Here is a 24,511-nt window from a genome sequence, read left to right as displayed (position 1 = left end):
ATTTCCCCCAAGTCCTTGTTGGGTTTAGGGAGAACTGTAAGATAGGCCCTATTTAAATCTGTGTGTAAAGGACTCCCCCGTCTCACTTCATTAAAGAATCTCTCCAAGTGAGGCACCAAGACATCCGAGAACTTCTTATAATATAAGGCAGGCAGTCCATCCGGGCCCGGAGCCGATGACAATTTTGCCTGCTTGATAGCTTGTTTAATTTCCAGTGCCGAGATGGGTGCTTCCATAATCATGGAATGATCCAATGACACGGGTGGAAGGTGAACCTCACTAAGAAATGATCTCAATGAATCAGATGAGACTGGAGTGTTATCCTGATAAAGTTTAGTGAAAAACAAGTGAAATTCCTGAAGAACAGTTGCTGGATGTAATGAGTATGCGCCAGATGTACATCGAATTTTAGGGAACGTGTAAACTCTAGGTTTAGGGGATAGTTTAGTGGCTAAGAGGGTACCAATTTTGTCTTTATGGACATAATATTTGTTATCTGACCATCGAAGACTTTTTTCCGCTTTAGTAGTTAGTAACAAGTTCAATTCTAATCTAGTTTTATCCAGGGGTTTCAAAAGATCTAATGACGGATTCTGCTTATGAGCCCGAGATAAACGTTGAAGTTCCGTGTCCAGTTCATTTATGCGTCTGGTTGCCCTCTTCTTTATTCTGGTAGCCAATTCCATTAGTCGGCCCCGAATTGTCGCCTTATGGGCCGCCCAAGTTCATGTATACAGCTTAAAGTGATCTGACCAAATGATCGTGAACTCCTTAAATATATGTCACTGAAATATTTTATTATCAGTTTTATGAAAGTTACTAAATATACTAATAAAGCTGATTGGAATGAAATAGCTTTGCTTTTGGCAGGCCTACATTGTTCATTTAGTACATCCTACAACATACCTCTTTTCTACATCTGTCTGTGAAGGTTCTCATTCATCCACGTCATGGTATATCTGTAAAAAAGAAGTCAAGGCAACTGGACTTGCTGTATTTTTTCTTGAAGACGTTTCACTGGTCATCCAACCAGCATTCTCAATTCAGAATTACTTGTACAAAAAATTATCTGGGAATAAATATGGGGAATGTCGCTCCAATCCACATAATCTGTTAGTCACAACCAGGTGTTGATGAAATTTGCATAATTGGAGTTTGGGAGGTGTTATTAACCATCTAACCTCCCTAGAAACCACACTCTCCTTTCCTGCTGAAAATCTTTAGCAACTGTCTGACCTCACTACTTCTCCTCTGCCGGACATGACTATTCATTGCACTTGTTGAAGAATCAAGATCCTTCAGGGTGAGGGGTTACTTCTGGGATTTCATAGTGATGTAATGGCTATTATGGATACTGGTGAAACAAACTGCTAACCAGATTTCTGTTTTACTTATGTTCCAATGATTGATAGAGACTAAATGGATTATATGTGACTCTAATCTATGTGTCTTAATTAAAGCTGAACTCCAGGTAGAAATTTTATTTCACATTTAAATAGTTCATTTAGTAGGAAATATTACTAGCATTTATATAGCACTAATAGTTTGCACAGCACTTTACAAAATAAAGGGAGACAGTGCAGTTACATTACAATTCAATACAGGAGGATTAGTATGACACTGCTCATGAGAGCTTGCAATCTAAATGCACTCATGGATTTCAACAAAGTCATACAGCAAGTGAAAGATCCCAACTTGAATCCTATCTAATAAGGGTTCATTCTGACTTATTTCCTTTTCATAAGACCAGTCTTGTAAAATCCCCTTGGTAGTCCTTTCTTAAATGAACAGCAATGCTGTTGTGGGTGGACCTGGGCGTTTCAGACTCCTGACATGGCCCATCCACTAGCTTAGTCATGTTTGATGGAGACTCCTGGTCTGTCCTACCCAGCATTTCTTCACCCTTTGATTCATGCCCATTGCTGCTACAATTCCCATAGCATTTTGGTATAATATAGTATGTTACAGTGGCTGTAAGGAAGTGATGTCACACTCTACTACCGCTTCCACACACTTGTGTACAGGGAAAGAACCTTCAGGTGAAAAATTAATAACTTGCTTGGAGTTCACATTTAACATATGAAAACAAATGCAATTATCTCAAAAGTGGTGGTGCTTATTAAACATTTTTATTTCTTTTTAGGTTTGTGATGCCACGAGAACTGAATGAACGTTGAATACCGGAAGTGAATACAATTTTTCAATATCTGGGTTTCGATAAACTGGGAGAACAGTTATTTTTATAATGTGTTTAAAGGTATTGTCAATCTAATGATCATAACAAAGAAATCGAATGGTTCATTTTCAGTTCTGTAAAACATAATACGTTTTCATTCCATAACTGCTATCAAACCGTCACCTTGCCAGTAAATTTTAAAACATAAAGTAACTTCTTGCTGTTTAAATGTGTTTTTTAAGAAAATCACCCTAAATTGTAAACACTAATATTGTAACATTTCTTGAGAATTTGAGGTATATTGTACTTTTATTAACCCTTGATTGATGTAATATATATTGATTTGAAACAAAAATATTTTAATCGAAATGTTTATTCGGAAGTTGGGATAAGTCTGATGTCACACATAATTTAAGGCTGGGGCATTCAATTAGACTTGGTTCTTTTGTGTGGTCCAGGCTTTCATTTTGGGACTCCCCTTACTGCTCCGAATAGACAGTCTTACTTATATAATGATGCTTTGGAAAGAGCAATGATGAGTGCAACATTTTATGGCAGTACATGAAAGGTGATGGGTTTTATTTAGGTTTAGCTTCTATGAGTTGTTGGACCTAACTTAATGCTCTTCGACTTATTTTAAAACAAACTGCCAAACTGGGTTGAAACTGTGCAGTTTTTTCTTCTATTTTATGCACAGCAGCCTTAGTGCAGTGCATTTAAATGTAACATGTTGAAAGCATTAAATGCAGTTCAATGGAACACTTGATTGATTTGTAATAATCAGTCATTTGATGTGTGACTTGGGCTCTATAATTTTGGTTCTACTTATTTTTTAAATTTTAGATTAATATAGGGGTAGGCAACCTTGGCACTCCAGCTGTGGTGAAACTAAACGACCCATTAGGCATTGCAAGACTTGACAGCAAAGGTGTGACTCCCAGAGGTAGAGGCATGATGGATTCATCATGCTTCTACCACTGGGAGTCATGCCTTTGGCTGTCAAAGTCTTTCAATGCCTAGTGCCAAAGCTGTATTTAGTGGAAATTAAAAGCAAGAATGTACTCGCAAACAGCCAGTGAAAACAAGCCTGTAGTTACAGAGGAACATCTGCGATGTGAAAGTGTCAGATGTCGGTCACAGCAGGAACATGCAGTCTGGAGCGAACATCCTACTGCTGGCATAGCAAACAAGGTAACGTGTTTCTGGGGTGACGCCCCTTCATCAGACCAGACTTTTTACTCTAGAGAGGCGCACTGTTTTTTATGTTTTCTGTGTGCCAGAGCTTCAGACACACTGACTGTCTAAAGTGCTGCCCTCCGGTGAAGAGTTGCAGTGTATCTACCCTTTATAAATAAACTTTGGCGCCAGTGACTTTGTTTGAACTTTAAGTGCCAAAGCTGCCTACCCCTATATTATTTCTAACATTCATTATACCATCTTTTTGGTGCCCCACCTTTAGGAGTACCTTAACAATAACATACTGAAATTCAGAAAATGGCATGTTGACCCTTGAGCCTCCCAATGTATAAAAGGTTGATTACCTATACTGTAAAGCTACAGGTCAAGTCAACGTTTGTGTGGGACTTCTTGTTATTGTGCATCCCACTTTGTAGCTGTCACTTGACAGCTCTGTATCCATGTCTTGTAGCATGTGAAACAAATGAATGAGTTTACACTCCTTAAACGTCTACACAAGCAGCATTAATTGATTTAATTGCTTCAGTTGTATTATGGGAAGCACACATTGACTTTCACTGCAGCATCAAAAATTATTGTCAAATATTATCACAGTTGATGTGTTTGCTTGTGACTGTTAGGTCATTGCCTGGAAACAGATCTGTAGATATTTTACAGCACTTGTGATAATAATATAGAAGAGGCATTGCTAAATAGCAATTTGTTACTAAAATTGAAGCCCATATTATATTAAATCATTTGTAAAAAAAAAAAAAAAGCCCTTGCATTCTAGCTGTGCCCAGTGCTCACATTCTTTGTAAACAATGTGTTGCAGTTTAATTTTATTTATATAGTCACTTACAATGTACAAAATACGTGTTTTTAGTTTTAAAGTTAAAATTTCCTTACCTCCCATGTTCATGGAAGTTCCTTTTTAAACAGTCTTAAACGCTGGCATTCAATATACCATAACATGGCAAGTGTGGAAATAGTGGAAGGTGCCATACAGTTATGAAGGCTTTTGGTTTTTGAGAAATTGTCACTACTGCAGCCAACTGTATGTCAGCTGCTAAAACCAGTCCCTCATTTTGGCAAATAAAACACACCCTGAAAGAGGCAGAGGGGCCATAAGGTTGTTCTGTAGAGAAAATAGCTCCTTCTATATAACAGGTGATACTTGCTCTCATTGTGGGCAATTTATGAATGTATTTGCAACACAATATTTTGTTTCAAAAAAACAAAATGTCATGCTATCCAACCACAAAGTTTTATCTCTGTGATGCGTCTTTTTTGCAGTGTTCTTACTACATATTATTGTGTGTGACTCACTGAAAATGTTTTGCTAAATTTCTCAGCTGCGCAGTAACTGCATCCAGCATATGCGACATTAAAAGACTTCCAAACTGTCACACATTCTATAAGTGCTCCTGAGCACTTCTTAAGTTAGCGAAAAGTTAATTCAGCTTCATATGCTCAAGTCAGCTAAGCACTTCAGGGCTATTATCCAAAAGCTAACTCCAAAAGCTTCCCTGCAAATTTACAACAATTTTGAGACAATTCTCCTTATGAAGGTATTTAAGAATGAAACATAAACTAGGATATTAAATCTGTCACTATAAGCACTAGAAATTAGGAATGTGACAGTTTAAAAGATGCTGATGATGCGACCAAAATGATAAATGTCCCCCATTGTACACCCATTACATTATGAGATGCAACTTAGAATTATGAATTGTCATATTTCTGCATTTGTGGAAATGCATTAATAGCATTGCAATGTAAGCATAAATGTGCTCTACAAAAAAACAGGTCTAAACTAAAGAATCATGCTATTATTACTACTATGACCTCAGCTCCTCAGCTTGGAATACATTGCCCAAAAGGATTTGTTAAAGCAGAATAAAAATGATGCGATGCTGATGTGATTGTTGGGTATTTTATTACCATTTTAATATATTGTATTTGTAAAGCTTTAGATCACATAGTTAAAGATCAGCTATGGGTGGCACTGAACACACAAAATGAAATCCTACTAAAGACTTGATGTTTTTCTACATGTGGAGTAGCAGCTTTGAATCCTCTGGAGGCTGAAAAATTAACCAAAAAATAAGAGAAAGGTTTTTGCAAATGTTATACTGTATTGTCCACTGGGTATTCTGTGCATAAAACATGCCAGTTTTGAGGCAGAACCCCCACATACAGGCATTTTTTACTTTATTAAAACTGCAAAGAAAAGACTACAAAAACGATTATTTATTATAAAAAAAGATTATGCACTTACCAGTATCACCTTTTCTAGAATTCGGGGGATTTACCCATGGAGTGCACAATGATATTTGAGGTCAAGGCAATGTTTTTTTTCCAAGTAACATAATCCTTAGCCAATTGTTTCTATGCCTTATGATGCAGATGCCCCTGATATTTTTGATACAGTGATAGTCTGCTTCTGTAGTTATACCTTGTATCCCATACTTATCAAATATTCTTGGGAACAGCCAGTAGAAAATCTGGTATCATTAGCATCTTATTATTAAAATAAGCTAAGGAGAGCTCAATTCGCCTCCTCACGAAATGCCCCAAAAAATTCTCAACCTTGAAATGTTATGCGTGCCTTGACAAATTACTAAAAGGGATAATTTCTGAAAATGATTAAACTCCAGCTAGTTAATTTTGGTTTATAGACCTAGGAGGTTGGAAACTCCTTTATTTGCTGTTGAGTTCCAAAAAGACTGTAGAGGCGACCTTTGTGGAATATCTACAAACTATTTTAATGTGGTCCTTTGGAAGCTTTTCATGTGTGCTTTTTTTTTTGTTTTCAAATAGAACTGAGTACTGCAGCATGCAAAATCCCTACTAATTTCATTATAATTGCAATCTCAGTAGGGAAGGCAATTGAAGATGTGCTACCCCTATAAGATCTTTTTTCTGTTGTGCCTGTGTGAACCAAGGCCAATTTAATTACATTTTAATTTTAATATAAACTAGCTTGAAAATGGGAAATTGGTTATGTAGAACTGAACAGTATACATATAGGAAAGAATTTACCAACCTCTTGCAGAGATATTTACCTATGCATGATCTGAATACAATTATGGTAAATCTAGATTAAGAAAAGTCCAAACATTGAAATTAACAATTACCTAAATGTTAGTTTTTGCAGTTTCCTATATTAAAACTTGTAAAACTAATGCTAAAATGGCACTTGCTTAGTAAATTTGAGGTATAAAAGAGTGACTATGCATGATTAAAGCCTTATTTTCTTCTATATAAATTAATGCATGCCTTTTTAGTAAAGTTATGACAATGTTGCGTGGTATAAATATTTGAAATTATTTCCCCTTAAAATATCTGAAGCAAAGCATGTGCACCATTTTATACTTATTGTGTCTTATATGGTAAAGTGCCACCTGATCAAAAATACTAAACACATAAACAATTTTTTTCAAAAATATTTTGAAGTAAACATTTAAAAAAAAATTGGTCACTACATTTGTTTCAGAGAGGTAGTCAAGAGTGAAGTGAGGTTTAAATTATTATATTTTATACATTAGAATATCTATTTAATTCTTACTTTTTTGGGGCTTATTGAATGTGTTCTTTGATAAACTGTAATAAAATAAATGTACATTTTCTTAACTTTGAACTACCTCTGGAATAAAAATATATCCCTGTAATGTTACATGGTATTTGATTCCATGTCATATAGCTGGATGTGCTCTAATGAACAGTCAATGTCATCAAAAAACTTTTTTTAATATCTATTATTTGTAGCCAATCATTATGCACATGACATCTATCCGAGGCAGCGTTTCTTTCTGTATCTAAAAAAAGTGTTTGCAAAACCTTGAAATGCATGATGAAGCAAAGCTGAGAAACATTTTTAAAGTAAAACTTTACATGCCAATTTTCATATTTATATAGCAAACATTTCATGTACCTATAATTAAATTATTTGCCTTAATTTCTCAGTAGTATAGCAAATAAATAATTGCACTATTCTAAGTTTTAAAGTGGCACAGGAATATGTTATATTTACTGTAAACTAGCCTGAGACTAGGCACACACAGAACAATCTTCCTACAAGAACAAAGATGCTGTATTTGGCCATTCTGTATAGAATACAAAACACAATGTAGATGTGATAAACTAGCTCCTCAGCAAGAGTTATTTAGTCACTTTGATTCTTAGATGTTTTACTTTAGTCACATTTTCAAGTAGCATCTTTTCAATATGTTTGTATTGAGATTGTCCATCATAGGAGCATGTTTGGAGTGGCTGCTACTATACAACACACACATAGGGACCCTGGGGAACAAATGTAGTCACCCTTCAGAAGAAAGGACAGTGTCAGCACATTTGAGGATCTACAGCTGAGTGATACACAAATAAGATACATTTATGTTAATATTTAATGTACGATAATTCCACAAAAAGGAAAACCAGCGCCAGATAGGAACCTCCTTCAGCCACAAATTGAATCTTGTGTTCCAGGCAGGCCGCCCCATTACAGATGAGGAATTACACTGTGTGAAACATAAAAAAGAAACACTGGGCGCCTTTCCTGGTGCAAATAATCCTTTTATTTGTTTAGAAAGATTAAAAGTGATAAATGGTTCTCATAAAAGAGGTGGATAAAAAGCGTGTTGGACATAAATCTCAGGATGCATGCAGATTCCTAGCAGTCAGAGAAAACAATCCAAATATGCTGCTAGACCAGCAGAAACAAGCTGACTCAGCTGAACGCGTTTTCCTCAAGCCAGCTCTGAGGAAGGGGAAACTCCCCGAAAACGCATTCAGCTGAGTCAGCTTGTTTCTGCTTGTCTAGCAGCATATTTGCTGCTAGACAAGCAGAATCCGATAATCTTCTTCCTTGTATTAAGCAATCCCTACAGCGCTGGTGTCGCTCTCTGATCCAGCACAGACTCTTCGTGTCCCACTGTGTCTGTCCGATGTGCCCGCTCCCGGCTGCGTGCATTCACCTCCATTGTGTCTCTCCTCTTCTCCCCACTGAAGATCTACTGTGCATGCACCTGCTCTCATCCTCCAGCACCACTTCTCGAGAAGCTTCAGATCTTCAGACAGGAGCGAGCAGTGGAGACACAGGTAAGTAATTACCTTTTTGGTAACTTTTTAATTTTTTAAAAATGTTTTTGCATATATCTACTGCTTGCTAGCAGTAGATTTATGTAAAAAATAGGAGAGTTTAATTCTAATTTAAGACCGTGCAAGAGTAAAAAAGAAGCAGAAGGCTGAGAACAGGCAATGTGAAAAAAGAGAGTTTTTGCTAAAGGGAATTAGAGAGATTTGTGTGAAGGTCTCACAGTTAATAAAGGTTTGTAGCACATAATGAGCATTTCTGGGAAGAAGACAGACGATCGAAAAAGTATACAAGTATGTAGAAGGGAGGGAAGTCTTAAATTTGGCACCTTATACATTGTATAAATGAAGTGTTGTGCCTATGACTTATATAGTTGACTTCACATAATATTTGTACCTTTTGAGTAAAATATTCTTTGCATGATAATGTATACAGAAAAAACACAAGTTTCACATAATTTATAAACTTATACAGCAACTTTAAATTTATTGAAACGTTGTTTTACAATCTACTTAAAATTAGGCCCTTTCATAATAACTATGTTGATTTTCTTGAAAATGTTTGTAAACAAACTCTTATTACTGAATGTAGAAAATGTGCAATATGTGCAAAGAAAATATACAATCTGTATTGAAATGCTTATTCTAAATGCTATTTGATTTCAACACAATTTGGTAACTTTCTAATGTAGTTTTTCAACTCATGGTGTGCTGGTGACATTTTTCTACTGTTCACTTGTATTATGAGGCATGTTTTGCTTTTCATGTTTTTAAAGGATGAATGCCTTTTCATATGTTGATTTTTTTTCCAACTGGATGTGCTTTGTAACTGCTACCAAAATAAAGATGTTTCTAAGTATGTTTTGAATGATTTCTTGGTAATGATGCCTTGTGGCAAACCATTCACTATGCATGATAAAAAAAGCAATTATGTGATAAAACAAAAGCTTTAAAGTTTATTTATAGCCTAAACTCCTTTTTTCAGTCTTGGCTAGAGTAAGAAAGGATTACAACCCCCGTCAGTTCATTTTGTTTGCTGCCTTTGTTCTATTGGGGAGATTCCCCTTCACTTCCTATCCCGGAGGTGCAAAAGGTTCCCTCTTAAGTTGGCTATACATGGCTTGCATTTCATGCTGTACGTGTCACTGTCACCACCACCTAGCTTGACCAACTTTGAAAAATCAAAAGTGGCCAAGTGGAAAATTCAATGCAGATACTATTCCGATATTCAGAAAACTTTGGGTGCTGTCTGTGTGCATACAGTAGCCAGCAGGGGAGATTCCTAACAGTGTGGATAGAGAAATTGATTAGATTTCTCTCATTTAGCCTCCGGGCTATCTGAGAGAAATTTATGCATGAATGGCTAGCATTAGACAATGGTCACCAAAACAGGCGTCCACATTGCTACATTTACCTTAACCTCTCTTTCGGGTAACAACATTAAAATGCATGATTTTACAACACTATACCAATTAGAGAGGGAGAGTCCACCTAGAGGGGACACTTACAACAGTAAAAGCTTGACAGGGATTTTACTCCTTCCAGATTTTATCCAAAACTACAAAAAAGTAACATGATATTGTTTTTGTATGAAAGACCTTATTATCAACAACAATTTGCAAATTTGTGAATTGCACATTTCCATAAGCTTTGTGTTTTTTTTTATTTTGAAGCTTAGTTATGTTTTGTAACTTTTTAAAAGCTGTACTCCAAGCACAAACATTTTTATTCAAAATATTCCTCAAAAGCAACAAAAGATATAAATCAATTTTGTGTGCATCAAATGCCTTTGAAAACCCAGAAATGTACTTTGAAAAGTAGCAGTGACATTATCACTATGATGTACAGAGCCTGAGCAGAAAGCAGAGCTGTGGGAGGGGCCAAGCACGCCCCACCCACTACAAGTTGACTGCAGAAGATGACAGGAGGGGGCAGATACAAGACCAGTCACCCAGCACAAGAAGAGAGGGCATTAGTGATAGGTCTTTACTACAGGAAGCTTTTGCACAGAGCCAAAGTTTCACACTGGATTACTGCATAGAAATGGAAGAAATACACAAAGCACACCAAGATTCACTAAGGGGGTTATTCACGACGGAGCCGAAGTATCCAGCCGTAGCTCCAGCCTGATCTCGCACCTCACTCCGCCCAGTTGTAATGACAGATCAGCATCCCCAAATGACCTGAGGACGCTGATCTGTCATTTAACAATAACCACTGGGCAGACCCGGCTGTGACGTCATGACCGGCTCCGCCCAGTTGTTATTCATTGGCTGGGACCTGCTAGAAGACTCTGGCGGGGGCCGCCCAACTGCTTTTTATTTTGCCAGCATCTGTCAGATGCTTCATTATGCGGTAGCAGTTTGTTGTGTGCAGTCGGCGTGTGTTTTTTACAAAATGTATTTTCTTTAAAATGTTTAAAATTCTGTTTTTACATTTTCAAAGTAATTTTTCAAATTTTTTTTTCATTCATTTGACTTATTTTCTATTCTGCTTGCTACCTCGGAGGTACCGAGCAGAATAGCCGAGGCGGCTATTCACTTATTGCTGTTCTGCTACTATGAATATAGGGACGAACAGCAGCGAGTGAGCTGCGGGAGCTTCAGCTCAGCCGCTCCAGATGTTGGATTGGCTGAGTCAAGCTCCTTGTGCACCTTGGCTCAGCCAAACATGCGGAGCATGTTTGGCTGACCAAAGGCAGCCGATGTTTGGCTGACTTTAGCCAAATTACGGCTCAAATCAGCCGTACAAGGCTGAAGTGAATGGCCAAACAGCGTTCGGCTCACTTCACTTAGGCTCGGTTATTCACTCGGCTGCCTTCAGCAACTAAGTGAATAACCCCCTAAGAGTAAGTATAGATAGGACTCTTTTATTTAGACAATATGTGTGTATGGCAAGCTTATCCGCTGATCCTTCGCGTGCACTGTTTGTTAATGTCAGCCAGCCTGTAGCTATAAAGAACATGCTTAGAATGGCAAGTAAGATGTAAATAAATCAAATATATTACTTTACTTCAATGTTTCTGTGCTGACCTGTGCCTCTGAAGATATGTTTCTTCCACCCTCTGTGTTAGACAAAAAGGGCATCATTGAGGAAAGTCAACATAACTGTATGTTTAGTACCGTTATCCTTTGAATGACACCCCAGCAATCCCCCTAAACTATGTACACAGTTGTCCTTGCTCCTTGTAGTTCTTCACTGTGCAGTCCAAAGGGAGCCACACAGCCACTGTTTCATAATAACCTGGCCAGGCTCTTCTTCTTTTGTGAATTTCTATGAAAAAGCATAATATATGGCCTTGCCTGCGGCATTAAGGGACATTCTTCTACCACAGAAATGAAAGAAGATTCTGCAGTGGCTACTGTCAAGCCAGAGAATGGTGATATTTATACACACACACACATGTATGCTAATAACAGTGTCCCTTTAAAATGTATTACCACACCTGCCTGTACTACCTCCCTTTAAAACAAAACTTTGCTGTTTTGCTTATGGGTTCACCAGCAGCGGGACTGATAACTATAGTACAGTGTCCAAACCGAAGGCACACCATTTTTGGGATACAAGTATGCCAACGCTAGCGTCTCTTTAAGGATATGTTCACACCAGCAGCTGCGCTCAACTGCACACTGCTGTTGTGTATGTCACTAAACAGGGCTGATGTGCTCGATCGAGCTGAATTGCACTGTTTCTTTCTTTTTTTAATTTATTGAAAGTCACAAGTGACATTTTATTCAGTTCTATGGGCACACCGGAAGCTGCAGTGACATACGTTGGCTCTAAGTCTTGGAAGAAGTACATTTTACTCTCCTAATACTTCTCCTTTAAGTATGTATCTCCTAACCATTTCCAAATATTTATTAATACTCTACATTAAACCACATCAATACCTCCTGTTTATACCCTAATTTCACCTTGCTGTTGCAGTGCTGCATACCATTTTTCCATTGAAAAGAATCCTGGTTGTTGTCTGATTCCTCTTTCTCTTTTTCTTCTGGTGCGCAGTTGATGAGTATAGGAGTGGGGGCATGTAGTCCCAAGATTACCTCCTATGCACCCCCTGATGGCCTCCTTTGTCCTTTGAACTCCTGTGTTGCAGTAATGTTTGTGTCAGCAGCACCTCCAGCCCTGACAAAGAAAAAGTAAGCATTTTTTTGCCAAGCGTATAGACTTTTAAAAGATACAGTATATTCAAATTCTTTAAAGTTTGTTTTAAGTGAAATACTAATATATATATAATTGGCATTAGCCAATATTTCTGTAAGTGAGTAAAGAACATAAGCTTTGGTCTTGACAAACATGACAGGAGATTTCTAACAAGTTTATTTTAAGATCAAACAGGTTTCTACCCTAAACAGAAATCAAGTCCTGGAGTTTTCCTTGGGTTTGCGTCAGAAAACAGTCGTATAGTTCTGCATAGGTCAACCTCACTGGGGTATAACCATGTTTTTTTTTTCTTTCAATGTACAACATAGACTTTGTCTTTTTCCCATATCTGAATGGAGGTGTTGGAAACATAAGCCAGCAGCAAGAAGTCTTAATGTTAATCCTCACATTTTATATTAATGTAGCATATTGCCAAGTAAAAGTGTTATAATTGTGGTCAGAATATTCTACAGCCTTAAGCAAATACAAGACACATTACACTGAATGGTTTTAAGTATCTGATGGCGATTCTTCCCTCTCCCTGCTCTGCATGCAGTTGTTTGAGTTAATGACTATCTGTGTTTCCAGGGAGGGAAGAGGTGAGAGAGCTTTTCTTCATTCCCACACCTCCCTCCATACAGCTGCAAAACACAGACTGAGATTTACAGCTTGGAATGAAGTCACTAGTCCAATTAAAGGTGCATGTGTTTTATCACTGCTCTGAAAAAATCAATGTGCCAGCTCTTTCTCTCCGGTCACAGCAATCTGCATAAGAGAAAAGCAAGTGTAGCCAAGAGAATGAGTAAAAATTGGTGAACTTGAATTGCAAGATTTGTTGTGCATATTATACATTGATCATTATGACCACCCACCTAATATTGCCTAATTTGCCATGAAAACAGCTCTGACCTGTCAAGGCATGGACTCCACTAGACCTCTAAAGGTATGCTGTGGTAATCTGGTACCAAGTAGTCGGTAAAAGATCCTTTGAACCCTGTAATTTGCGAGGTGGGGCCTCCATGGATCAGATTTGTTCGTCGAGCACATCCCACAGATGCATTTATTCCTCCGATGAACACTGACGCAGGGAAATTTTTTCCTTCCTGTAGCATCACTGACACAGGAACATGTTTTCCCTTCCAGTGACACTGACGCAGGGACATTTTTTCCTTCCTGTAGCATCATTGACACAGGAACGCGTTGACACTGACGCAGGGACATTTTTTCCTTCCTGTAGCATCATTGACACAGGAACGTGTTTTCCCTTCCAGTGACACTGACGCAGGGATATTTTATCCCCACACTAATTCCGGAGCATTTCTTCCTTTGTACATTGTGGGTAGAACTGGAATATGTGTGCAGTGTTTAGAGTGAATAGGTAAAGGTTATCTAAAACATCCCCCTTAAATCCCCTGTCATCTATCCAACAGTGACGTGCGGTACCTCTTGTTCCTGGTGAGGCATTCCCCAGCCTCGCCCCCAGCACGTCCCGTCCCACCCTTCCCCCCGCCGGCCAAAGCCCCACCCTGCCCCCGCAGGACGAAGCCCTGCCAGACGAAGCCCTGTCGGCCGAAAACCCCACCCAAACCCGTCCCCAAGCTAGTGTAAAGGAGGAAGGGAGGAGACAGGGAGGAGCCTCCCTGTCCCTCACTTGCTCTTCACTGCTGAAGTGCTCCGTCCATGACAGGTTACACAGCGGGTAGGATTCCCTGCTGTGTAACCTGATAGATGCCGATCTGAATGGAGAAAAAGCTGTCAGCTTCAGACATGAAGCTGACAGCTTTTTCCCTCCATAATTCTAGGTGCCCTCCATAATTCACCTGCCTCCCCTGACCGCACGTCACTGCTATCCAAGGGTGCCTCAAGTGATGCTCACTCACACCTGTCTTAGCTGTAAAGCCAGGCAGATTACCCTTATGGTTACTGTTAATATTTACGTATTGTTTATACTGTATAAATATTGATTAAAATGAGCCCTGTATGATTGAACCAATGTATGATTTTGCACACAAGTCCTCTGCATTCAGATACCATCCCTGTTTGTAGCATATAGTTTTTAAATATTATGTAAAGCTAAAACATTATTTTTTTTTTTTAGTTCTTCTGCATAGAGTGTGAGAGGGTTAGAATCCCTGTCAGGTTTTTATTTCTAAAACAATAGGGGGACGATTAAATTGGCTTCATCTGTTATATAGAATACAACATAAACCCCAAAATGATTTAACTACTATATGGCTATATGAACACCCCCTGTTCTTTAAATATTACATCCTTTACCAGGCCTTTATGTCTTTGGCCCTGCTCGGTAGAGTCAACCTCGCTATTGGTCCTATTTACCTTTATCTCTGGTACAGACAGTGATGGGAAATCCAAAAATTGTTATGTTGACGAAGGAGGTGAGGGGAATTTCTCCAATGGGAAAACCTGTTCTAGTGACAACCATCTAAAAGTTCTATTGTCTACCCCCTTCCTTTGAAAATATCTTGTCTTACTCCCTGCTGTGTCTAACCCATGTATGTAGTATACATACACTGCCTGGCCAAAAAAAATCACCACTTGGATTTAGCTAAGCAAATAAGAGCCTTCCAATGGATAATTATTGCAGTGATTATGTTTCATCTGGCAACAAATGAGTATATTCCAAGATGACAATGCCAAAAATTATCAAGCTCAAATTGTGAAAGAGTGGTTCAGGGAACATGAGACATCATTGTCACACATGGATTAGCCACCACAGAGTCCAGACCTTCAGCCCATTGAGGATCTTTGGGATGTGCTGGAGAAGACTTTACACAGTGGTCTGACTCTCCCACCATCACTACAAGATATTGGTGAAAAATAAATACAACTCTGGATGGAAATAGATGTTGTGACATTGCACCAAAGCGATTGCACCTGCTAATGCATGCCATAATCAAAGTTAATGGAGGTCCAATTAAATATTACAGTATGCGACTATATATATGTAGTATTTATTTGAACAAACTCTCCTATACTAAACAGAAGGCTTCTTTAATATGAAGGAGTAACCATAAACTTCATTAACTATGCCCAGTGCAGAAATTCATAGCAACCAGTCAACTATGATTTTTCAGTTTCTATTGTACCCTATGTGTTTGTTTGTCATGGGTTACTACTTCACCATACTCACATACTCAGTGCACTTTGCAAACTCAATTGCTGAGGAATAGAATTGCTGCAGCAGTCTTTTACAGGAGAACAAAGTGTCAGTGTTAATACTGACTTAGCATCTTTTTATTGGTAATGACATTAACGTTGTACAGTTTATAAGCCATTACTTACTCTGTTCTTTGTAAAATCAATTCAAATATGTATATCAGTTTAACATATCAGACTAGACCGCCTTGTTCCTGGCTCCTTAAAATATCAGTTTTTATTGGCAGTCCTATATAATTAGTCTTGAATAAGAGTATGACTTAATGGAATGTTTGGCAAGATAATGAAATGAGATGGATATTGGCAGGAATTCCTCTCATCGTGTGAATAATGTCAGATAGCAGCACTGATACAACAGAAAGAGAATAGCTAAAGTAATCTACCATTTGCACTGCTTGTGCGGTTATATAGGATTCTCTTCTATATTTAAGATGACACTACGGTGGATCCTGTTTCTTATACACAAGTTTAGTTTATTGAAAATGCTGAAGCTATCAATTCCCCCATGCAAAAAGAATTGTCATTCTTTTGTAAGTCCTTAGTAGTAAATCTTTCCTCTAGATCATCTGCATGAAAATCTACTATTTATTATACCTTCAATACTTTTTTACTTTTTATTTATTCCAAGGGGTAATTAAACTGAGACTGTCCCAGAATATATTGTATAGCTTATCTGACGTTTTATCTGATTCTTGACTCATGGCAACTGTACATACTTAAGTGGGGTACCCTCTCTTCATGGAAGTATTCCCAGCTTCCTCGACCTTCAGGGCTCACAGTGTAATATGACCAGTATTTCATGCAACAATGTATCTTTATTTTAATTGACAATTTTTATTATGAAATTCGCATACTGTATATGAGTTACAAAACTTATGACATTATTTGAGGTATCAAAAACATGAAGCATTTTACCAGAAATCACATCACGAACATTGTTACTAGACATGTGCGATTCGTTTCGTTCCGAATCGAAATACGGACGAATTTTCGGAAATTCGGACATTCGGATGTATCCGAATTCCGAATTACAGACATAACGAATGCAAACGAATCCGAATTTCCATTTCCGAAATTCGGTAGCGTTCGTACGAACGTTCGTTTCGTTTTCTGTTCTTATTCGTTTCTTATTCGTTTCGTTCGTTGGAGCAAAGTGACATTAGAGAAGGAGAAAAATATTTTTTCCCCCTCAAATGTCACTTTTGCTGCAAACGAACGAAACGAATAAGAAACGAATAAGAACAGAAAACGAAACGAACGTTCGTACTAACGCTACCGAATTTCGTCCGAATCCGAATTCCGAATCCGAATTGACTTTCACACCCGAATCCTGAAAAACAAAATAACACAAATCCGAATTTAAAACGAAACTAAACTAAACGAATTTTTTGGCAGTGCACATGTCTAATTGTTACGTTTTCATTTGTAGGTCTGTTTCTCAATATCTTATAAAACAAGTTTTTCTTATATTTCCTACTAGCCTCTTAGAGTATCATGATTACATCTTCTTATGGCTCATAATATTCTGTTCTGGTATAGCTTATCTTTTTAAGGTCAAATACTTTCTTACATTGATACATCTGCAGTTAAATTAACATCCTTAAAACATCGTAAAGATATAGTAATAAGAAAAGAGAAGAAAAGAAAAGAAAGTGTGTGTAGGCTTCTTCCAGGATAGCGTTCCATGTGAATACCATGAGCAACCTATATCAGTGTTCCTCCTATGCCCCTGTCCCTCTGATTCCTTACTCCAGGACCCGTCTCCCTCCATGCTCCCTCTTTGCAAAAATGTATCTTAAAACTATAATAGGTATTAAAGCTAAACTTTTGCTCCTCAACCCACAGAGCTTCTCTTTCACCCAGAGGCCACTCAGCATTATTGTGTGTTTTTTAAAAAAAATTTTAGTTATCCACCTTATTTGAAGTCTGTCCGCAAGTCACATGATGCCCAGGGTGCTCTTGCTCTGTTGTGCTCTGTAGTGCTTGGCACTTAATCCTGTGACCTGAAAAAATTAAACCCATCACTGCCACCATTGTAATGCTTGGACTAAGACTCTTAATTTAATGATCAGATCTTAAAGAAATCTCCAAATGACCCTAAGGAAACTGAGTATACATGCGATTTAAAACTGTCAACATAGTAACATTGAAATAACTCACTCACACACAAACACAATTAAAAAGTATGAAAATGTACATGTACTTAACTAATAACAGATGACAGGTTTCTGAAAATAGGCATCTTAAGCCTCACTGTCAGGTTCTGTCTACCTTAATGGGAAAGCAGGGGGGAAAACCTGAAGACATCTCACACTGCAGGCTGCTGAGTTTCGATGGTTATGATGGCTTATTTCTCAACCAACAGCCAACTAACCAGATGCCACACAGATCAGTGACTAATTAGCCACTCAGTGCACTGTGACTTCTAAATTTTAACCCAAGAAACAACTCTATTCCATAAACCTAATTTACATTAAGTATTGCAACCTCAGCTGCCTTGTTTTTTTATACCTGCGGGGGGACATTTAACAGCAACAGCCTGCATTTAAAATTTAAAGGAGTCCAAGGTCAAGAATAACTATAGTCAAATGCAGGAGCAGCCTAAGCAGGATTGGGTGCTTCTGCAAGCTTTTCCTGCCATCGGGAGGCTTTTTAAGACTGGTTTTCAATGTGGTATCATGGGAGCCTACCCCTGTGCAGACACAGTATGTGGAGAGCATCATTCTTTACCATAGGTGACGGAAATACACTATATAGAGGGTTTATCAGTGGTGACAGCTGTTTTGGGTCTTGTCATTTTGTGATAGTTCAAGTAATTAGAAAAAGTGAATACTGTTTTAGCGTCCAAGATAGCTCTGTCCGCTGTATTATGGCAGCAGGTGCACTTTTATAAATCATGAGTGTCTGCTGTGTTACGTTTCTGGTTTCTGTAAAAAGACATATAAAGCCATAATAATCTCCTATAAACAGCGCAGTCCCCTAACATCCTGCACATTTGCAGACAGGCATTAGCTGTCCAGGTGCAGCCTTTTAACAGATTCAACTCTATTTTCACATTCATTTACAGTAGTTGAACTTTCTTAAATGATCCTTCTGGAAATCCTTATGGAAAGACAGGTGTTTTCCTGTCCTTCACCCTGTTGACTTTTCATTGAATGTGCTTTTTGCCCTTAAAGTAGTAGTGAGCAAATGTGCTTGGTTTCCATTTGTAGGGCAATTTGTCAAACCCATCATAAATTCTAGAAATTGCAAATTTTAATCTGAACCCCATTGAAATCAAAAGGGAACAGAGCGCCACCTCCGTGTGTAAAATCGTTTATTACAATAAATAAAACAAGGGATAAAAGTACTCACAAACGTTTTCATCAGGCTTTAACAACAAACGAGAGGCCACACTGTCTGTTAACCCAACATGGTATCGCCCCGACTATGTAACACGGTAGCCTCTGGTCACATCACCGTCCACCGACCGCAGTCAGCCAAGATTGACGTGTTTCATTGAAATCAAAGGAGGGGGCAGGGGGGATTTCTAAAAATCAATTCTGGCCATTTTCAAGGCTACTCGGCAATGGATTGTCAAAGGGCAGGGGGAGCTGGGTGCTGCCATGTGAGATGTGTACCAGAACAATGCAGACCAATTTTAAGAAATACCATTAAAAAGGAACATTACTCATATCTTCAAAAAAACAACAAAGGCACCTTTATAAATGTTTAGTAGTGACAAATCAAATCTACAAACAGAAACTTATAGATAATTGCTGGCTTTTTTATTTTTTGCATAACTTTTTTTTTTCTTCCTTGGTCTTCTGACAGTGGCCATTTTTACAAAGGGCAGGTTACTAGATCTCCCTCTACTTCCTGGAACTCTGGCACTTGTGTCTAGGACATGTGACCATGCACATCATCTCAGGGGAGGACAATGCCTTTCTCGGAGAACTCATGAGATTACAGATGAAATTTCACAGCAATGCTCTGCTGATGTAACCTTCCCATGATGGAACGCTTGGGCATATTTAAATTATTTGTGCCAAAGTGGACCAGGAAGTAGAAAAAAAAAATTTAAGTAAAATTAAAATATGTTTTTTTAGCTAATGAATGTAACATGATTTCATATCAGCATGCAGAGGTGTATGCTGATGTAATTTGTAGTTAAAGGGGGTGAAGATCTACTTTAAGCCGAGAAAAGGCCCTCTGTTTTTTGCAACTGACTTTCAGGAAAACATGGTAAAAACCCCAAGTCTTTAAATGACATGCTTGAGAGATGCCTTGTTGTATATAGTTGTATATAGCGTAATTGCACAGTACAATACTCATGGACAGTGACACCTTATTCTAAAAATATTCTCATCTGTAATATGTTTTTTTACGTTTACTATATGCCTTGGCTTATTCCATAGTCAGACACATTTTAAAGAGGACACAAAGCATTTCATCCTCAAAGTGTGTATATGTCACAGAAAAAAGTCGGAAATATTGCACAGACTACATAGACAGCATTACAGCAGTTGGAGAAGCCTGCATTTTAAAATGGACACAGATTAAAATAGAGGTAATATGCTACACACATTATACATACAATATTTATACAATATCTTGTGGACCTTGACAGTGCCTGTTCCCCAGAATACACTACAAACTGTAAGGCCCAATGCAGCACTGACCCTGCGGAAAAAAATTACCCACATTTGCAGCTTAGGACCAGCTGCAGAAACACTAAGAGAATTGATCAAAACTGGAGCAGACAGAATCGGGAGCAGTTGCCGATGTCAACCAATCAGTTTCTCTCTTTAGTTTGTTCAGTTAAGCTGATTGTCTGCCATGGCAACTGCTCCAGATTTTGTTTGCTCCAGTTTTGATAAATTCCCCCAATGTGTGCCACATTGACAGCGCCTGTTCTCCAGAATGCAATTAAAACTTTGTCAGGGCTGGAATAATGGGCCAGGTGTGGAACCCCTTGGCAGGGACGAATAATGTCCAAAAAGTGCAGTACAAAAGTATAATCCAATCGGGTAGTCAGGTCCAGTTCCGGGTCGTGGTGGGCAGCACGAATCGTAGTCGAAGGGTCAAGCAAAAGGGTCGGTAGCCGGGAAGTCAGATCAAACAACAGGTTCACAGGAGGGAGCTGGGTGTTCACCATGAGGTAGAATAACTCAGCAATGAGTCAAGGCTCTGACCAGCTTTAAATACACAGGGAACCCAGGACCACCCCCTGGTTGCCAGGAAGCTTCCCCAGTCAGAGTCCAATCACAAGGCTGAGGGCAAGTGGTAAGGCTGAAGTCCTCCCCCAGCCTGAGTAGCACCTGTGGCTTGGAATGGCGCGGTCGCACTGCGCGCCTTGCGCACGCGCACTGGCCACACCAGCGCCAGATGCCCTGCCAGGGGGAGGAGGAGGAGCTACCTGTGCCCGATGCCTGCGAACCTGACTAGGAACGGCCCCCCTGGATCCCTGACAAACTTTGAGCGCAATGTAGGACCAACCCTTTATTGCTGACTTGTCTTGTAAGGTGCATGGCCTGGAAGGATTATCACTAGCTTTTTTTTTTCCTTGGCGAGTCAATGAGTTTTAAACAAGCTTGCATATATCAGGTTTTTGGACACATGCTTGTTCAGGTACAATGACTCACTAAAGGGGGAAACAAGCATTAGTATAACTCACCTGAAACATGCACAAATCACATGTCAGCAAAGTAAGCATTTTAGATTATTTTTAGAAACAAATGTTCCTGCTATGTTTTCAATTTTGAGAAGGGATTTTAGGTATAGCCAGTTGGTAAGTATAACTGACAGTCTACTAAAATTTTAAGGAGGAGGTTTATATTAGCAGTGTTTGTACTTTTATAACAGAATCCAATCCAATTTCAATCCAATCAAGCATCTATAGAATGTGCTGGAAAAACAAGTCCGATCCATGGAGGCCCAACCTCACAAGTTACAGGACTTAAAGAATCATCTACTGACAGCTTGGTACCAGATACCAAAGCATACCTTCAGAGGTCTAGTGGAGTCCATGCCTCTATGGGTCAGGGCTGTTTTGGGTGATTTGTGTATGCCTACCTTTAGGCCATACTCTGAGTTTTTGCAGGAAATGTGACAGACTGGTAGATAGTATGCAAGGAAGGGGAACAATTGTTAAGATTTTTACTGATTTTACTATTCAATAATACTTGGCAACAGGAAATGCATTTTAAATAAGAATTGACAGTCTAGTCACTACCTATTACAAGATCATGTTTTCTAATTTCATATGTCCCATCTAGGGCTGAGCATGAACAGTGTTTGTAAGCTTAGCTGTGAAATATGATGAAACAATATTTATGTGCAGATAATCTGTATATGATGCAAGTAAAGCAACCTTAAAAGCCAAAAAGAAATATTGTTAAAAAAACCTCTTATTTACCATTATATTTCTGCTGATTTTTTTTAATTTCAGTTTTTTCCTATTAATATTTAAACTTTTTTTGTAATTTAAATGTTTTTCTTGGTATTTTTTTAGTGTCGCATGTAAATATATGTGTAAAATAAAAAAGCTTTATTTCTTTTTTAAAACATAACTTTGCAATGATTTAATCAAAAACATAATTTTAGTGTCATTATCAAAAAGAAAAATTATACACTTTTCATTATAAAAGAGATAAATTATTGACACTTTGTACCTACTATAACAGTAGCTGATTTAAAACTATTGCTGGTCAAACTAGAAAAAGTAATGTTTTGTGTTGTTACTTATTTTGTCTATAGATTAATAAATAAGTAAAATTATTTTTCTAAGACAGTATTACCATAAGAGAGACAAGTTTGCCCTAAAAGGATACTATATGTGCATTTTTTGATTAGTTCACATTATCTTAAGTAATTACAGCTATCATTTAATTAGTATGCCTATAGCAGAAATGCTCTGGTCCATAAAGTGTACATAGGCATAAGAATTGGACTGGGTATAGCTCTCTTCAAATAGTGGGAAGATTTAAAAACGTTCTTTGTACACTGAACTTATTATTTAAATAAGTTCAGGCACCATATTTGCTTTGAGACTGATCCCCCTGCTCAAGCCCCAAATACTTTTTCGCTACCCACAAGCTTCAATGAATGTTTGTTGATAAACATCTTCTGTTTATCAACAAACCCATTCATTATACTCATTTTATCTTCTCAGAGTTCTATTTACAATATCCATTTACAGCTCACTGATAGAAAATCTATTCATAATTTTTTTTTGTCAGTGCCATTTCTTTATTAATACATTGTATCGTAATCACAACTCACATCTTGTTTTACACTGAGCCTAAACTTTTTTTTGTTGTTGAGGTTTTTTTAAAAAAAATTTCGTTTTGGAATTACAACACATACAAAAATAAACTCCCAAACATTTGTAAAACATAAAAACATGGGATTTCCCTTGTGTTTTGTCTCTGTTTCTATTTATTTTTTATGGGTTTTTTTAGGTTTTTGACAACAAAAGTAACTTAAAAATGTATAGAAATAGTGCACTATTTATTTTGTTGTTAAAATAACATGTTATGTTACAAACCATTCATCATCAATAAACTAAGAAATAAAGAAAAGATTGAATTAAACAGTACACTGTCTCTTTTCATTTTTCAAGTAGCTGCTCAGACAAAGAAGCCCCTCTTTCTCAAAGTTGACAGGGATGGTATTCTGCCTGCCTATGGCTGGCCTTACAGGGATTTGGCAGCACAACTATCTGACTAAACTCTTGAACTGGTTTGCAGTATATTATGATCACCCAGATGCCTACAGTCTGCCATCCCTTTCATATTCAAGGCTTTCCTCATGTATATGTGTGTCTGGAGTCGTAACCTGGAATCTAAATATAAAGGACAGTTCTAGTAGTACTAGCATGATTTTATTGTCACTCAGAACTTTGTTCATGTCAATGCTCCTCTAATCTGCTGTGACTGAGCTACATTACTCTGCAGGTCATTATTTCATATACCTGGTGATCACATTGTCTAACTCTTTCCTTGAAGCTCCACCACTTTTTCTGATATATTGCTTTGAGCACAAGAAGATATCCCATCACAACAGTATTGTGAGATATGTTAAAAACAGCTGGTTTGCAGACATGGCACTAAACTCTTATGCAGCTAATACATTAGATTGAACCTGGCCTGTCCAATAAGTCCCTCAGGCTGAAGTGCAGATACTTTGTGGTGCCTGCAAGTACCTGTGTTGGTCTTGAAACTGATCTCTGCATCACTGAGGAACTCAATGGATCCTAGTAATAAGCTGTCTCAACTTCTTTACCACTCAGCATTAAGCTCCACCCCTGGAAGCTCTGCAATTTTAACAATTGAATGACGGGAGTCAGGGCTTAGCAGCTGAAAGGGCATAGAGATTAAACATGACATGGAGAGTTGAGGCCCTGTGGACGTCCTGGTACCTGGATCACTGGGGCTTCACAAGTACACTGAGATTAATTTGACTATATACAAAAAGTAGCTGCACTTTAGCACTGTTTTTAGTTTTTAGTCTGGCTTACAAAAGTTAAAATTGTAATGGTTGCTATGGCTACACCTTCAGTTTTCGTTCCCTTAAGAGACTCTGTCCCTGGGGTAAACAGGGGCAAACTACTCCTGGTATGATGGCAGGCACTTAGAAGTTTCTGTACAAACACTGCAACACCCTAACAAACCTTATAGTAATGACTGAATGCCATGGTGTTTAACCCCTTCGTGACGGGAGACGTACACTGTACGTCCAGCCACTCAAAGTTTTAAC

The 24,511-nt window shown here is 38.1% G+C and overlaps 1 protein-coding gene across 1 annotated transcript in view; it reads left to right on the top strand.

The window, feature by feature from the left end:
- Positions 1 to 2,311, top strand: part of CUNH8orf34 (chromosome unknown C8orf34 homolog) — a 220,126-nt gene extending 217,815 nt beyond the window's left edge. The window contains exon 16 of the mRNA XM_018554218.1: positions 2,144 to 2,311. Coding sequence (XP_018409720.1) covers positions 2,144 to 2,151 — 8 coding nt within the window. The 3' untranslated portion in view covers positions 2,152 to 2,311. The remainder of the gene's footprint in view (positions 1 to 2,143) is intronic.
- Positions 2,312 to 24,511: the final 22,200 nt, after the last annotated feature.

Source organism: Nanorana parkeri, unplaced genomic scaffold (assembly GCF_000935625.1).
Source record: "Nanorana parkeri isolate BGI_ZX_2015 unplaced genomic scaffold, ASM93562v1 scaffold147, whole genome shotgun sequence".
Classification (NCBI taxonomy): domain Eukaryota; kingdom Metazoa; phylum Chordata; class Amphibia; order Anura; family Dicroglossidae; genus Nanorana; species Nanorana parkeri.
Note: the sequence above shows the minus strand (reverse complement) of the source record. Positions and strands in the feature narration are given on the sequence as shown.